The sequence below is a fragment of the Hippocampus zosterae genome, chromosome 1 (assembly GCF_025434085.1).
Source record: "Hippocampus zosterae strain Florida chromosome 1, ASM2543408v3, whole genome shotgun sequence".
Lineage (NCBI taxonomy): Eukaryota > Metazoa > Chordata > Actinopteri > Syngnathiformes > Syngnathidae > Hippocampus > Hippocampus zosterae.
Genome location: NC_067451.1, coordinates 13,266,540 through 13,281,878, shown reverse-complemented (window position 1 = coordinate 13,281,878; position 15,339 = coordinate 13,266,540). Strand labels below are relative to the sequence as shown.

At 42.7% G+C, this 15,339-nt stretch overlaps 2 protein-coding genes across 9 annotated transcripts in view; both read left to right on the top strand.

The window, feature by feature from the left end:
• Positions 1–2,595: 2,595 nt before the first annotated feature.
• LOC127596266 (myotubularin-related protein 7-like) lies at positions 2,596–12,427 on the top strand. Its single transcript, XM_052058556.1, is given in 15 exon segments — positions 2,596–2,812; positions 3,080–3,163; positions 3,165–3,203; positions 3,335–3,497; positions 4,538–4,695; positions 4,782–4,901; positions 5,623–5,757; positions 6,003–6,129; positions 7,086–7,241; positions 8,560–8,654; positions 9,680–9,729; positions 9,808–10,008; positions 10,093–10,227; positions 10,564–10,690; positions 10,773–12,427. Coding segments are annotated over 15 exon segments (2,010 nt in total). The 5' UTR covers positions 2,596–2,788; the 3' UTR covers positions 11,169–12,427.
• Positions 12,428–13,211: 784 nt separating this feature from the next.
• cnot7 (CCR4-NOT transcription complex, subunit 7) overlaps positions 13,212–15,339 on the top strand; it is a 256,938-nt gene continuing 254,810 nt past the window's right edge. For 5 of the 8 annotated variants that reach the window (XR_007961363.1, XR_007961364.1, XM_052058233.1 and 2 more), the window contains exons 1-3: positions 13,887–14,010; positions 14,112–14,305; positions 14,458–14,619. Coding sequence is in view for 6 of the 8 variants with exons in the window: in XM_052058233.1 (XP_051914193.1) it covers positions 13,894–14,010; positions 14,112–14,305; positions 14,458–14,619 (473 nt within the window). In the remaining 2 variants the exon portion in view is untranslated. Of the gene's footprint in view, positions 14,011–14,089; positions 14,306–14,457; positions 14,620–15,339 lie in introns of all 8 variants that reach the window. The other 3 variants (XM_052058249.1, XM_052058248.1, XM_052058250.1) reach the window with 3 other exon arrangements.

Here is a 15,339-nt window from a genome sequence, read left to right as displayed (position 1 = left end):
CTGTTACAGGCTGTTGCTCATCATGGCGTGTGTGTGTGTGTGCGTGTGCGTGTGTGTGTGTGTGTGTGTGTGTGTGTGTGTGTGTGTGTGTGTGTGTGTGTGCGCGCGTGTGTGTTTGTGCGCGTGCGCATGCGCGCTGGTAAGGGTAGATCCCGAGAGGTTAGTTGATCGAAAAGTAGATCTTCGATCCAAAAAGTTTGGGCACCCCTGCAGTAATTCATGCCTTTGTCACATCCCGGCTCGATTACTGCAATGCCCTTTACTTTGGAGTCAGCCATTGAGCGCCTTAAGCTGGTCCAGAATGCCGCTGCTCGCCTCTTGACTGGTACTCATAAGAGGGAGCACATAACTCCTACTCTGGCATCCCTTCACTGGCTCCCCATTCATTTTAGAGTTATTTTCAAGATCCTCCTCTTTCTTTTCAAATCTCTGAATAATCTCGCGTCACTTTACCTCTCTGAGCTCATCCGCTCCTACACACCTGCCCGGCGCCTTAGGTCTGTGGACCAGACATTATTAGAAGTACCAAGAACTAAACTGAGGCTCAGAGGGGATCGAGTCTTTTCTGTTGCTGGTCCCTCTCTCTGGAATGACCTCCCACTGAACATTCGGCAAGCCTCCTCGCTGCCCATCTTCAAAGGCCTCCTCAAAACTCACTTGGCATTTGACTCAGCATGACTTAGATTTGTTCTTGGTTTTACTGCTTGGTGCTTTCTACTGCCTTTATTACGGATTCGTCTTACTGTTCGTTGTGTATGTTAAATCGCTCCATGTACAGCACTTTGTATGCAGCGATGGCTGTTTAGTGTGAACATAGTTCTATAGTGTTTTGTGTGTGTGTTGGGGAGGGGGGGGGGGTCCATATTGTGACTTTACGGCATTATTAAGAGGTTGATTAGACCACTAAAAACCCACTAAAGACCCATGTCCAAAACTCATGCCCATATATATATATTGTATACTGTATATTTACAGAGAAAGAGAGAGAGAGAAAGAGAGAGAGAGAGAGAGAGAGAGAGAGAGAGAGAGAGAGAGAGAGAGAGAGAGAGAGAGAGAGAGACAGACACACACACACACATATACATACCATATTTTGTGAATGGAGGCAAAATTGTTTGATTAAATGTAGGTCATGTTTATCCTGGATTGCCCTAAATCATTCAGTAACTGACCGAATGGGGTTTTATAACATTACAACCCCAGGATAATTAAATATTTGTTTTAGGCTCTCACGCTACACTGTCAATATAAAGATACTGTCCAAGGCCTCTGCTGACCTTTTATACATTACTCAATATTTCCCAACTCGACCAGTGATGCAACAAATATCAATCATAAAACATATGTTCTGATGACAAGATCAGATTGTTAATTAGCCGAAGCCCGTAAAAAGATTAGTCAACTAAGCAGAGCTGAGGCATTTGAGTTATGTAATGTAATCAGAGCACAGTTTATCTTCTTTCATGCATGGATGCAAAGCAGTAGGATAGGGCAGGTGCAGTGGCTGCCAGGTATCAGTCGGATAATAACTTCTGCTTAGTTTAACTGACTACTTATATTGCTTTTTTTGTTTCCGTACTGTCCTGAAACAGATGGCTGATCTACCAAGTGGTCTACAAAACAATACTCAATCTGAAAGAGTGATATGAGTTAAGTCATGTGAGTCAATTCCTCACCCCTGCTAAATATGACATTAAATACACATCATGACCAAACTAAATTCAAGCCATTATTACATCAACAATGCAGAACAGACTGCAGGCAGGCTTAGAAGGGTTCAATGCTGGAAATCAAATGCCAATCTTCCGAGGGCAGGTGGTAATATTTACAGGACAACCCATGTTCAGTGTCTAATGCCTCGAGTGAAATGCTTTGAGATTTTTTTTGCCCACTGAAGAGCGGCACCTGCACAAGGTGGGACTCTTGGAGGAACCAACACCTGCTCTCCAATGTCCACTAGAACGGGAGCTAAGGGAGATCAGAAGTGCAACAATCTTGAGATTGGAGAGACCAAGCGGCTTCCACACCAAATGCATGGCATAACATTGGAGGGTTGTTTCTTGGGGTTCGTTTGTATCTCAAAAGAAAGGCACATTTACTTGAAAACAATGATGTCTAAATTCTCGATAAGGAGCATTGCTACTTCGAAAGAGGTGTGAACAAAGCCAGCTACAGGATGACAACAAACCTACAGTGATTCATGGGTGTTATTACAAAACCAGGTGTATTATAGAATAACAAGCCTACTAGAACCTCAGAAATGTATTTGGGGTTAATCAGAGGCACTTTAATTCATGGCAGGCATGCTGACTGCCATTTAAAATAAGTTTCAACGTGACTGGTTAATGTGACTGGTTAATTTCTGACCACAGCTGCATCCCCAGCGAAACGTGTTGTCTCTTGAAATTATGATGGTGATTATTATTGTTTATTAATTGTACCGGTTATAGGTCACATTAGTGGAGGAAAAGTTTGATTTATCTTGGTCTCTTTTGTTACAGCACACACTCACACGCACACACAAAACCCTAATAAAAATAAACTTGCCATTTGTCACTGTGTGTGACATCATGAGGGAAAATGATTAAGGGGTTTTAGGACCTTGCGGTGTACCGCAACTGAGAGCTTCCAGGGTACATCATAATGGTTGTGTATAAATTGTCGTGTTTACCTCAGCGCGACTGACGACGAATTCAGAATCGAACATATCTTTTATTGTTTGTACCTGTATATCATCAGTGGTGGTCGGGAGCGTGACTGTGCTTGCGGCTCGCTTGATAACTTACGAATGGAGCACATCCGGCTTCCAAAGGTAACCGCAAATATGAGTTCTAATTTCCGCAATGCACCCACTGACATTCACCCCTGTAAACCAGTCACTCGGTCTGTCGGTTTCTACTCCGCGATATCGGACAAACGTGGCGAGAGCCACGTAGACTAATCGCCGGGGGCGTTTGAGTGCACTCTGTATCAGGGCAAGCCACTCCACGGCTAAGGCTCCGAGAGGAATGGGAATGACGTCATTCGTGGGGGCGGGGGGGGGGCAACGATGGTTGTCTGATTCTTCTGCGTCAACCAGGTGGTGAAGGTCAGGCTGCTAGACAGAATGTTCACCAAAAGAAGCAGGTTGGGCACCCTCTATCTGATGGCGACCCACACCATCTTTTGTGGAGAGTGAAGGTGGAATGCGCAATGAAACATGGGTAAGTTACCGAGGGATACATGGAAGGGGATAAGAGTAAGTCCAATTTATTTCAAAGACAAAATTATCTCATGAGTGTTCTTCCCTCTACATTTGCAAGCAGAGACTCTTCATGTATTTTTGTCTTACCAGGTGCTTCACAGGTTGGTTTTCAGCGTGGAGAAACAAGTGACCACGCCGTCTGGATCTCCTTTGTTGATACACTGCAAAAACTTCCAGGTTCTTCATTTTGTCATACCTCAAGAGCGAGAGTGCCATGATGTACACGTGTCCCTGTTGCATCTCTCCCAACCAGGTAAATTGCTTGTTATTGCTTGCCACCAAGCATGAAAGGACTTGGGGTGAAAGAAAACCCCACATTTGTGTGCATCAATTGACACTTACTCTGTAATGACAGTTAACACCACAGAATTACAGAATAAGACAGAGCATCTACAAAACACTTGACTTGGATCAACACACGGGACATGATCTAAAATACAGAGGCCCCTCGCTATTCGCCAGGGAAAGGGACCAGCAATAGCAAACATCTCCTTAGAATCGATGAGCATTGAAATGCATTGGAGGGGGAAAAAAATATCAAAAATTGCTCATAAACATTCCGTATGTGTTTTTCATTACAAAGCTCCTCTATGGTGCCTTAAAAAAACGTCCGTGTATCAGAAGGGCTGTTAACGATGCCGGACTTCAAATTAAATAGTTACAAATCATATTTGTGTCATTTCTTCGTTATTTTAGTTTGAATATTCTGATAATATTCTTTGCTGAGTGTCTGTTCTATCTAGGGCAGACCTTCACACTCAAAAACAAAAACAAAACTTGATAACACCGGCTCATGGTTACTACACTGAACCAACGACCTGTTTCTAAGGTTTACACTTCAGCAGGCTGCTATTTCTTGATTGTGTTTGGCCACATAAAGAAAAATGTTTAAAATTTTGATGGTTCTTCACATGCACTGCTATGGTCTAACCACAACAATCATGGTAGATTCAAAATGATTTGATTTGAATTGATTTGACTTTTTATTTGGTCTCCCATAGGAGAAACCTGTCTCCGAGGACATGCCCTCCTTGCTGCTACACGCATTGAACAATACATACACATACACTACACCACATACATTGGATGATACGTACAGATGATATATACTCTACAGACAATGGACGGTTCATAACAGTCATATGCACACCCCGCACTGCCCTCAGGTCCTCCTGCTTGTCTGTCTGCTTTCCTTTAGTTGTTTGTTTGTTCATCAATCTTTGATTTCCTGATTAAGCATGTGCGATTCAGCTTCTCAAGCTGACATTTATCCACCTTGATTGTACCTTGTAGAGCATTATGAGGAACTGTATTGCTTTTCATATAAACCAAACAAGGATGAGAAGGAGAGATGCCTGGAGTGGGACTTCTTGGACCTCAAAGCTGAGTACATCAGAATGGGAATCCCAAACTCCCTGTGGAAACTCTCCTTAGTCAACCAGCACTACAAGGTCAGGGCACTGAGATATGCGAACAAGCAAATGATCTTCATACTAATGTCGACCTTGCAATAACAAAGTTTTGTTTGTTTTTGTAGGTGAGTGAAACTTACCCTGCTGAACTTTTTGTACCCGAGTCAACAACTCCATCAGTCATCACCGGAAGTTCCAAGTTCAGGAGCAGAGGAAGTATTTCATAATACTACAAGGAAAATCGTGTAAGTAGAAGGCATGCATTTCCTTTTTGCTTTATGTGTGACTCCTCATCACGGGTTTTAATTGACAGAAAACAAATCCTATTCCTTCTTACGAGCGGTGTCTTTACAGTAAGTTGCCCGATGAGGCAAAACGCGTATTTAAAATTGAAACAGATTGGTTTATGATGTCTTCCCTCAAACGTACTGATAACTGTCGTATGATTGACCATTCTTATGGATGTCACATTTGCTCTTATATCGTTTGGTCAAGTATGATATCGTGTGTTTTGGGGGAAGGTTTTGAATGAAGGCTTGTCCAGCGTTCTGATGAAATATCTTAAAATCTTCTAGTCGAATCGCAGGGGCCCAGATGACTCTTGAGAGAATGCATCTTGGCCACATATATGCTGATCAGCCTTCATGCTCATAAATCATTCGATTAGCTCTTAACACAACAGTTGGGAGTGCTTTATGAGTGTAAGGTCAACTTCCCAGGGTTGAGAGTCCAGTGTCTGAAGCCCAAAAACATTACAAGTTTGGTTAATGGGTCTGAAGGGAGAACCGAATAATAATTTGTGGCCTTGTCTCCAGTGTATAATAACTGGAGATATGAGAAGATTATTCCTCTTAATATGCGCGTCAAGAAGAAGTGCTTCAAATGTTTTTTTTTTTAAATTTGCACCGGCGTCATTGTTCGGTGCGAAAGCATCCATACGTGAAGCTTCCTCTCACCTCCTCCCAGGCTGCCATCTGTCGCAGCAGCCAACCTCTTTCAGGCTTCAGCGCTCGTTGCGTGGAGGATGAGCAGATGCTGGAGGCCATACTGAGGTCCAATCCCCACAGTGACTTCATGTATGTGGTGGACACCAGGCCCAAGGTGAGCCCCATGGATGGAAAGAATGCCTTGTAATAATACAAGTCATGCAGTATTGCGGTGTATGTCCAGGTGGGCTTCATTTTCCAAACAGCGTTTGCAGCTGGATTTGATCCTAGATAAACACTGGTAGAATCTTGGCTCTTGTCTCGGAACACAATGATCAGTAGTATGTTGCAGTCATCGGTCCAAAACATTAAAACAAACAAAAAATTCATCTTCTAACGACCAGCCAAATATCTTTGCAGTTAAATGCGATGGAGAATCGAGCAGCGGGAAAAGGCTATGAAAATGAGGACAACTACTCCCACATTAAATTCCAGTTCGCCGCCATTGAGAGCATCCATGTGATGAGGAACAGCCAGCAAAAAAATGGTAGAAGGTACAGTGATCCCGAATTCTCAGAGACTTTCATGCCGGGAATGTTCTGTTGGCAGTGCACTCGTCGCTGCTTCTGAAATGTTGTCATCACTTCATTATTAATGGAAAAATGTACGATACTTGGCATCATCTTTTGAACTCTTGTTATTTTCACATGACTAAAAGCTCTGCGCAACCCCATGTTATAATTTTGGCTTTCGGACGCACTCAGCCAGATTGCGCTGCACTGTGCTGCAATCAGGCCTCAATTGAGCCCACAGGAGAATTTCTGGGTATTGTGTCGCGGTGATCCCAGGAAGACTTTGAATCCATCTGGGTTTTATTTCTGAGCTATTTTGGTTTCCTGGAGTGCACAATCTGTGACCTACCCCTAAAGTAAAACTGAGGGCGTGAGAATGATGTGGTTCCGAGTCTGAAAAGTTGTAACTGCTGTCCACTTGTTATAACTCTTTGCCTCCTGGAAGCTCTTAAAGGTTTGAGACAAAGCCTCTGCCCTCCATCGCATACTTGAATACAATTTTAAAGACCCCCCGGCTTCCAGCATCAGCTTAAGTCTTTCATTTAGGTAGTGGCTTTGCTCTCTCCGACATGAAGTTATCAAAGTCATGATGAACTTGTTCACCTGCTCTCCCCCTCCTTTCATTGCCCCGAGAACATACACAAATCTGCACAATTTCCTGGTGGTAGTGAAAATAATTACGATCCAAATGTGTGTCTCAAGTACTGAATGATTTTTAGAATTGCTACTTTGCCATTAAAGGGTCTGAAAGTCAGCTGGCTGGCCATTTTCAGACCCTTTTTAAGTACAGTCAATATAAAATGAGGAGCTGGGATTAAATCTGTGGCGTCTGAAAATACATCTAAATACGTCTTTGGGAGTGAATGAGTTTTAATAAAGTCTAGTGTTCTCAGTGTTTCCTGCCGCTGAGACAGCTGTGTTGTGAATGCAGTGTGTGAGCTGCGTTCCCCTTAGATGTCTTACTTCCTGGAGGGCCTGGGGAGCTCAGGCTGGCTGAAGCACATCAAAGCTGTTTTGGATGCAGGCATCTTTATCGCCAAGGTCAGGCTGCAGATTAATCCCCGCTGTCTTCTTCACTACTACTCAAAATATTAGAATCAGAATCAGAATCATCTTTATTGGCCAAGTATGTATAACACACAAGGAATTTGTCTCCGCTATAACACGCTGCACTAGTATCATCGTAAACAACAAAATCATTGAACCATTTTAGAGTAACCAGTAGTTTTGTAGTACCATTTTGTAGTACAAGAAGAGTGACTACGTCAGTGACTGTTTAAGGAGTTAATGGCTAGAGGGAAGAAGCTGTTTATGTGTCTACTGGATTTGGTGCGCATGGATCTGTAGCGTCTGCCTGAGGGGAGTGGCTGAAAAAGGTGGTGGGCAGGGTGTGGGGGATCCAGGAGGATTTTCCGTGCCCTTGTCTTGATTCTTGCAGTGTGCAAGTCCTCAAGAGTGGGTAGGGCGGTGCCAACGATTTTTTCCGCCGTCCTAACTGTCCGTTGAAGTCGGATTTTGTCCTTTTTTGTGGCGGCCCCAAACCAAACCGTGATGGAAGAACACAGGATGGATTCGATGACTGCCGTGTAGAACTGTCGTAGCACCTCCTGTGGCAGGCCATGCTTCCTCAGCAGCCTCAGGAAGTACATCCGCTGCCGGGCCCTTTTCAGGATGTAGATGGTGTTGACTTCCCACTTCATGTCCTGGGAGACTGTGATTCCAAGGAACTTGAAGGTCTTGACGGTTGACACAGGGCAGTTGGATAGTGTGAGGGGCAACTGAGGAGAAGAATGTTTCCTGAAGTCCACGATCATCTCTACAGTCTTGAGCGTGTTTCAGCCCGAGGTTGTGTCGGCCGCTTAATTAGCTTGTGAGCGTTTAATTTACTTTCTGAGTTGATACATAAAACAGTTTGCACAATCATGCTATACAAATATAATATTAAAATTTGGACTGCTCAGCCGTTCCATGGCCAACTGCCAATGGAAGTGGTTCCCCTGTAACTATATCTGCTAACTAAATCAGCAGGTTGAAGTCTGAAGTGTTTCAGGAATTATCATCTGCTAATATTCAGCCCAATGCTTCAAAAGCCATTGGATGGCACTTCACAGTGCAGATGGACAATGACCCGAAGCATACTGTGAAAGCAACTACTGAGTTTTTTAGGGCAAAGACATGGAATATTATGCAATGGCCAAGTGTGATTGTCTCGATGCAGTCATCACTTGCTGAAGATAAAATTTAAGGGACGATGCCCCAAGAACCAGCTCGAAATGTTCCTGTGTGTGTGTGTGGGTGTGTGTGTGTGTGTGTGTGTGTGTGTGTGTGTGTGTGTGTGTGTGTGTGTGTGTGTGTGTGCGTGCGTGTGCGTGTGTGTGTGTGTGTGCGTGCGTGCGTGTGTGTGTGTTGGGACCGTACTGCTCAGGTGTGCTCTGTGGCCTGCGTCCTTTTGGATCCATACTACCCGACCATCAAAGGACTCATGGGACAGACCGATTTTGTAAAATAGACATATTGTAACTACGGTTTATAGCATGGTGGTGGATGTGTGGAATGAAGGAATGGCTTTGATATGCAGTATTGCACGACAGATACGTTCTATTGCCATATTCAAAACCAGAGCAAGAACAATCTATATTAACCCAACCTTGATGCGCAGCAGAAAGGGGAGCAAACAACGGTGCTTCCACGGTGGGTCTGAGTGAATGGTGCCTGATTTGTAGTGGACAAGGGAGTGAGGTGTGATAAGGAAGACTCCATTCTTCTTCTCTTGCCTTGCCACCAGGTGTAGAAAATAAGTAGTACAATCAAGGCAAAGGATATCGGCAGCGTTAATAAAATATTTGACATGCGGCTGGGCTGACCACTAAAAAACAGAGACGGGCAAGCAAATGACCTCTGGGCCTGAGTTTGGACACCAGTCCGCTAGTCCAACCATTTGGTTGATTTAAGATAAGATAAGATATCCTTTATTTGTCCCACACTAGGGGATTTTTTTAATTGATACTTAATACTTAATTTAATTTAATACTTAATAAATTAGTAAGTAAGGGTTGTGTTCAGTTATTTCCGTTTTTCACGGCCCTCTGAAAAAGGATCGTCGGCCAGCATGGAAGGATCACTCTTTCTGTACTTTCTTGATACATTTATTTGAACATTTTGCAGCAAAAGTAGATGAAATGAAAGTAGTTGCAGTAGCAGTATCAGAAGCAGTAGCAGAAGCAGGTAATAACCATTGGGCCATGCCGACGACGAAGCGAGTGTATTCACTAACTCAACATAATGCGATTCTGCTTTTTATACTTCACGCGAACGGTCGCCTGTCAGTGGCAGCCCCGCCCCTCTTAAAGCGCCAGGTGAATCCAACAGGTTGTGTCTCAATGCTTGTGTCCATAATAATTTGTTTTCCCTCACCTGCAGCTATGAGATGTTACCATTCCCGTCCAATATGCTAATATTTTCCGTGGTGGTCATAATATTTTAACATGCTCATAACATAACTTGGACATGTCTTTTTGTAATTAGATACTCATCAAAAAAGATTGGGTCTCATTCGGCCACAAGTTTTCGCACAGGTTTGACTGATGATTGCTTTCTAAGCATGATCCAGTTTATCTTGTGGTCTAGTCTAACACTCCTCACTTCTTATGCAGATGCAACCACCTAAATGGAGACCCTAAAGAAGTGTCTCCTCTTATCGATCAGTTCTTGGAGTGTGTGTGGCAACTGATGGAGCGGTTTCCCTGTGCCTTTGAGTTCAATGAGCGGTTTCTAATCACCATTCACAGCCACATCTACTCCTGCCAGTATGGCAACTTTATTGGAAACAACCAGCGGGGAAGGGCAGAACTCCGGTAAGAGCTTTTTTCCCCCCTGCTTTTAGCAGTGTAGACATTTCTAGATGTTTTCTTGATTCAATTTAATTTCACGTCATGCAGACTTTGTGAGAGGACCCATTCTCTGTGGCATTATCTGTGGGCAAACCGGACAGACTACACTAACCTTCTGTACAGACCCGACCACAGCCACACACAGGGACTCCTTTGGCCATCTACCGCCCCCTGTTGGTTTAAGTATGTCAGACCGTTTATCAAATTTTTCACTTGATCGAAATGGACATGATCCATCCTAAAGTCAAAACATCACATGTAGCGGCGAGATTTTAAATTACTTTTGAACATTTCTAACTGTCATGCAAAACTAACTTTTTGTGCAAGTAAAGGTTTGGACACTTTAAAACCTGACGGGTATTTGAATTTGTTCGACAATATTTTTTAAATAGTTTGCCAGTTTGTAATTCAGTAGGAAGACTTAACAATGTGCGTTGTTTGAGAATTTAAATTATATTAACAATGGAAGCACGGTTTTATCCCTTAGACAAGAAAGTGATAGCTTATTGTCTTGTCCAGATTTTGGAGGAGGTTGTACAACCGATTTGACTGTGGGATGCATCCTCGTCAGTCTGTAGAGGATTACCTGCGGGCCATACAAGAGGAAACTGAACAGTTAGAGGAGCTGCTCGCCTCACACAAACAGGTAAAAGTTTCATAATTGTAAATATTTTCATTATCTTGGTAGCTTTAATGCTGAAGATCGTTTTGTCCTACAATATCAATAGAAAATTTCTCAACTGAAGGAGAAGCAGGTGTGGAATTGTACCCCAAAATCAGCCGCCCTTGATAAAAGCCCCACTGCTTGGGTTTTTGGTCATGATCTCGGCCTGGCAAACACCCCTCAAGACTACATGTCAAGCTTCCTGACCATCAGCCCTTCTCATCTAAAGACACCACGTAGCAGCCTGACCCTCTCACCCCAAGATTTAAACAAAACATACGACTCCAGTCACTCCAACGGCAGTGATCAAGAGTCTGGTATAGTGGACCTGAGCTGCCGTTCACCTTTAAGAGAGAGCAGTACATCACCTCTTTCACAATGGTCTTCCATATTTTTATGTATCAAACATCTTAGCAGTGTAAACACACATAACAACAATACAGAGCTAAATAAGAGCTAATGCACCACAATAAATGCAAAGCACTTGGCATCAATCAGTGGAGGAGCATGTTGAGTTTGAAAAGCTTTATCTTAACAAATAAACATTAGAATAAAGGTCCAGGTCGAACAAAATCCAGCTATGATGCAAGGTAAAATTCACATTATGCTGATTGGCATGTGGGAATTGTTGTTTTCGTGTTTTGTGGTCACTTCAGTCAGTGTGCTTGGCTGAAGAAACCGACTTCTTGAACACAATGTGTGTCAATGGCACGAAAAAGAAACGTTGACTGAACACGGCTACAGTAAAATTGTCAGCTGCAGACACTGTACATATGAAGATATTTTGTTAATATGCTGTGCACACTGATGATGGATGGGAGTCAACAGCTGAAAGCATGTCGTGTCACACTCGTGTCTTCAAATCAGGTGTATTACTGTTCTGTACAATCCTGCCAGTGAACAGTCCAGCATGCAAATATATTTTTGTACCTTTATTTATTTATTTATACATACACACACATACTGTGTGTGTGTGTGTGTATATATATATATGTGTATGTGTATATATATACATATACATACATATGTATGTACTGCATATATATGTATGTATATGTGTACTGTGTGTATATAGGTGTGTGTGTGTACAATCTATATATAAAATCATGCATGCATGCCATCTATATATATATTGCGCGTCGTCCCGCACGCGGTCTGTCCCTTTTCAAAACGTACCTACTTCACCGCGCCGCTGCGCGCCACCACTGCGCCGCTCAGGCAGTGGCTCACTACGATCGCGCGGGCATCTTAGTGAAAAAATGTTGTCTACCCACAAGCATTGCAATAAAATTGTTAGTTATTTAGTAGAGCTAAACATCTCTTTATTTTCGCGATAAGCAATGAAGATGAACAAAAAGTTGAACCAAGCAACAACACTTTTGTGTGCCGAAGGCCCACCTTACCAGTCTTCCGCAGGAACTAGCTGATGAGCCGCCCGGAGGGCGGCGAATCACCACCTTACCAGCCTTCCGCAGGAACTAGCTGATGAGCCGCCCGGAGTGCGGCGAACCAGCTAGTTTATTATAAATAGTAACAAGGTATTTGAGTAAGTTAAAATATTTTGTCTATGGATTTATTTATTCATGTGGAATGAAATTCCTTGTTGGTTATACTGTATTATTAAATTCAAAATGTTGTTAATTGGTCTATGTGAAAGGATATAATGTATTGTTCTTCCCTACACTCTCCAAATAAACTCCCTATTAAGTCAGTAACAAATGGGTTAAAGTCAGTAACAAATACAAAGCCGTCTACCCCTAGGTTGTATCGAAATGCAAACTGCCGATTCATTCTCCCACTTCATACTACACAGCATGCTGAAAAAAACATACTTAAGGCGTAAACATGTAGTCTTACTATTGATACTGATTCTGGAAAGACCCTACTGAATTAGATTTGGTCCGCCAGTTATGTTTTTAGTTGTTCTACAAGGTGAGAGAACTTTTCATGATGAATGACGTAGGTCTTGTACCTCAGTGGTTAGAGCACAGGTGATGGAAAATTTTGAGGCTTTAGACTTAGGCTTAGTTGTTGCTGTGGACCAAATACAGATACTGTACAGTCAATTACATTGGCTGTGATTACTTGAGCACTACCGCTAATGGATGGGGAACAGAAAGTCAGTGATTAATGAAGAGACTCACAAATGTGGCAAAACTGTGGAAATGATGTGTAATATGTTTTCCTATTGTGTAATATATATTACCTCGATTCCACGTGTTGCTTAATTTTCCAAAATAGCATGATACATTAGTTAAGCCTTCGGTTGAAATATTAGTACAGGTATTATACATTTTCATTTTTGTAAAATGATATATGATAAGTATTTTACAGCGTGAAGGTCATTTGGGCGTTTTGTTTCATTATTTTTGTGTTTGATGGATGAAGCCCTGTTTTTCGCTTAAAATATTTGCCATCTCTTTTTTCACGACACTGGAACAGGTCAAGGTATTCTCAGAGAAATGTACGTGAGCGACGTACGCACGTGCGTAATGGTCTACGTGATGACGTCAGATTGTAGGTTAGTTATGATGGCAACCGCAGGATGACAACAAGTCAATGCTGGATTGTAAACTATTAAAAGTTAGGGCTAAAACCGCGGCGCGGTAAATAAGGTGAATTTAAGAGGTTGAGGTATTGCACGCTTGAAACACACACAAGCGCGCGTTTTGGGGAGGGTAAGTTAACGTAGCTTCAGTGAATCCAAGTGACACCCGAGTGTGAGTGAGACCATCGTGTGTGCGTCCTGCTCTAACTTGACTTCTCACGTCAACCCACGCTCTTGCTTCTTCCCTGGGACAACTGTGAAGAAGAAACAGTCGCGGAAATGAAATACACGCAGGAAAGCCAACCGACTTGCACACGTTAGCAGATGCTTAGTGTGCTAGCTGCTAGTTAGCCCAAAGTGCTGTTGCGAGCTAATGTCAACAGTCAACTTACGAAGAGACAGCTGCACTCCACAATGTTTGCTTGATTTTTGAATTTCGCTGAGCAGGTCAGCGAGAACATAAATGATGTCATCGTCACTGTTGATATAGGATCATCTATATTTACAATGCGTTTGTTGATGTCCATGCATTCGCCACCTAGTACTATATTATATTCGCGCGTCTAGTATACTAAAGAACCATTTTGAGCCGCATTTTATAAAATCTCTTTGTCTGTCTGCATGTTACAGTGGCACTATGCCCGCAGCTACTGTGGATCACAGCCAAAGAATATGCGAGGTATGGGCCAACAACCTGGAGGAGGAGCTGAAGAGAATTAGACATGTCATTCGAAAATACAACTATATCGCCATGGTGAGTGATAGTTGAGCTATCGTATTTGTACAGCGCCTTGAAAAGAACGTACTATAGGTATGGTGGTTTTCCCTTTTAGGTAACAAGTTTGTACTCCACAGGACACCGAGTTTCCAGGCGTAGTCGCCAGACCCATAGGAGAATTCCGAAGCAATGCTGATTATCAGTACCAGTTAATGCGCTGCAATGTGGATTTGCTCAAGATAATCCAGCTGGGACTCACCTTTATGAATGAGCAAGGGGAATATCCTCCAGGGACATCGACATGGCAGTTCAATTTTAAGTTTAACCTCATGTAAGATGATGCTCCTCTCTCTCAAAACACTTGTCGTGGGCCATGGCGTTTAAATACAGTGAAATGCTTCAATGTTTTACACAACTGTATCCGTCCATAAAATTGAAATTGAATTGCCCTTGAAATCAACATGTTCCCCATCTCTGATTCAGGGAGGATATGTACGCACAGGACTCTATTGAGCTCCTGACAACTGCAGGGATTCAGTTCAAGAAGCTCGAGGATGAAGGTATCGAGGCATTGTACTTTGCGGAGCTCTTGATGACTTCAGGAGTAGTACTGTGTGATGGGATCAAGTGGCTGTCATTTCACAGGTATTCACTCGACTCTCTTCATTCCATTCATTTCAAGTCTGTCTGTCTGTCTGTCTGTCACAAAAGTACATTACTCGAATTAGCAAGATCTTCAAAGGTACATTATTGAATACAGCGCCATCTAGTGGTGAACTCGTACAATGCAACGACATGAGCTGGAAGCACTTGTGTTTTGAAACACCGCATTTCGCAAGCTTACCACCAATTGCTTCAGCAGAGGTCCAAGCAAAATGTCATCACAAACGACTTCTTCTATCCCCTCAAGTGACGAAGTAAATGTATAGCATTTGTTACACCTGCGGTAGTCGGATTGATGAGGAAATAGATTCGCTAAGTTTGTCTCCTTCTGGTGTCTGAAGGTGAAAGATGGCAGCCTCTTCCAGGGGGAAGTACGCTCAATGTAATGGAAAAAAAGTATTTTTGTGCACATTACTGGAACTAATATTGGGATTTTGAAATAATGAACATTGAAAAATCAACAATTTTTTACGCACTTGTCACTTGGGATGGTATGGGAATTTCTGTCAGAAATATTTGGGCTGAAAGCAGGCCATGATCTGTTTCATGTGGTCCTTTAGGGTTGGTTACCTTCCGTCTGGCTAAACCTTTTAGTACGCTCCCACTTGTCAAAGCTAGGTTTCAGACACGTCTGTCCAAATTTATGGATTTACAGTATAAAGCCAACATCTTAAAAACAATTGAAATTGTTACGTCTTAAGA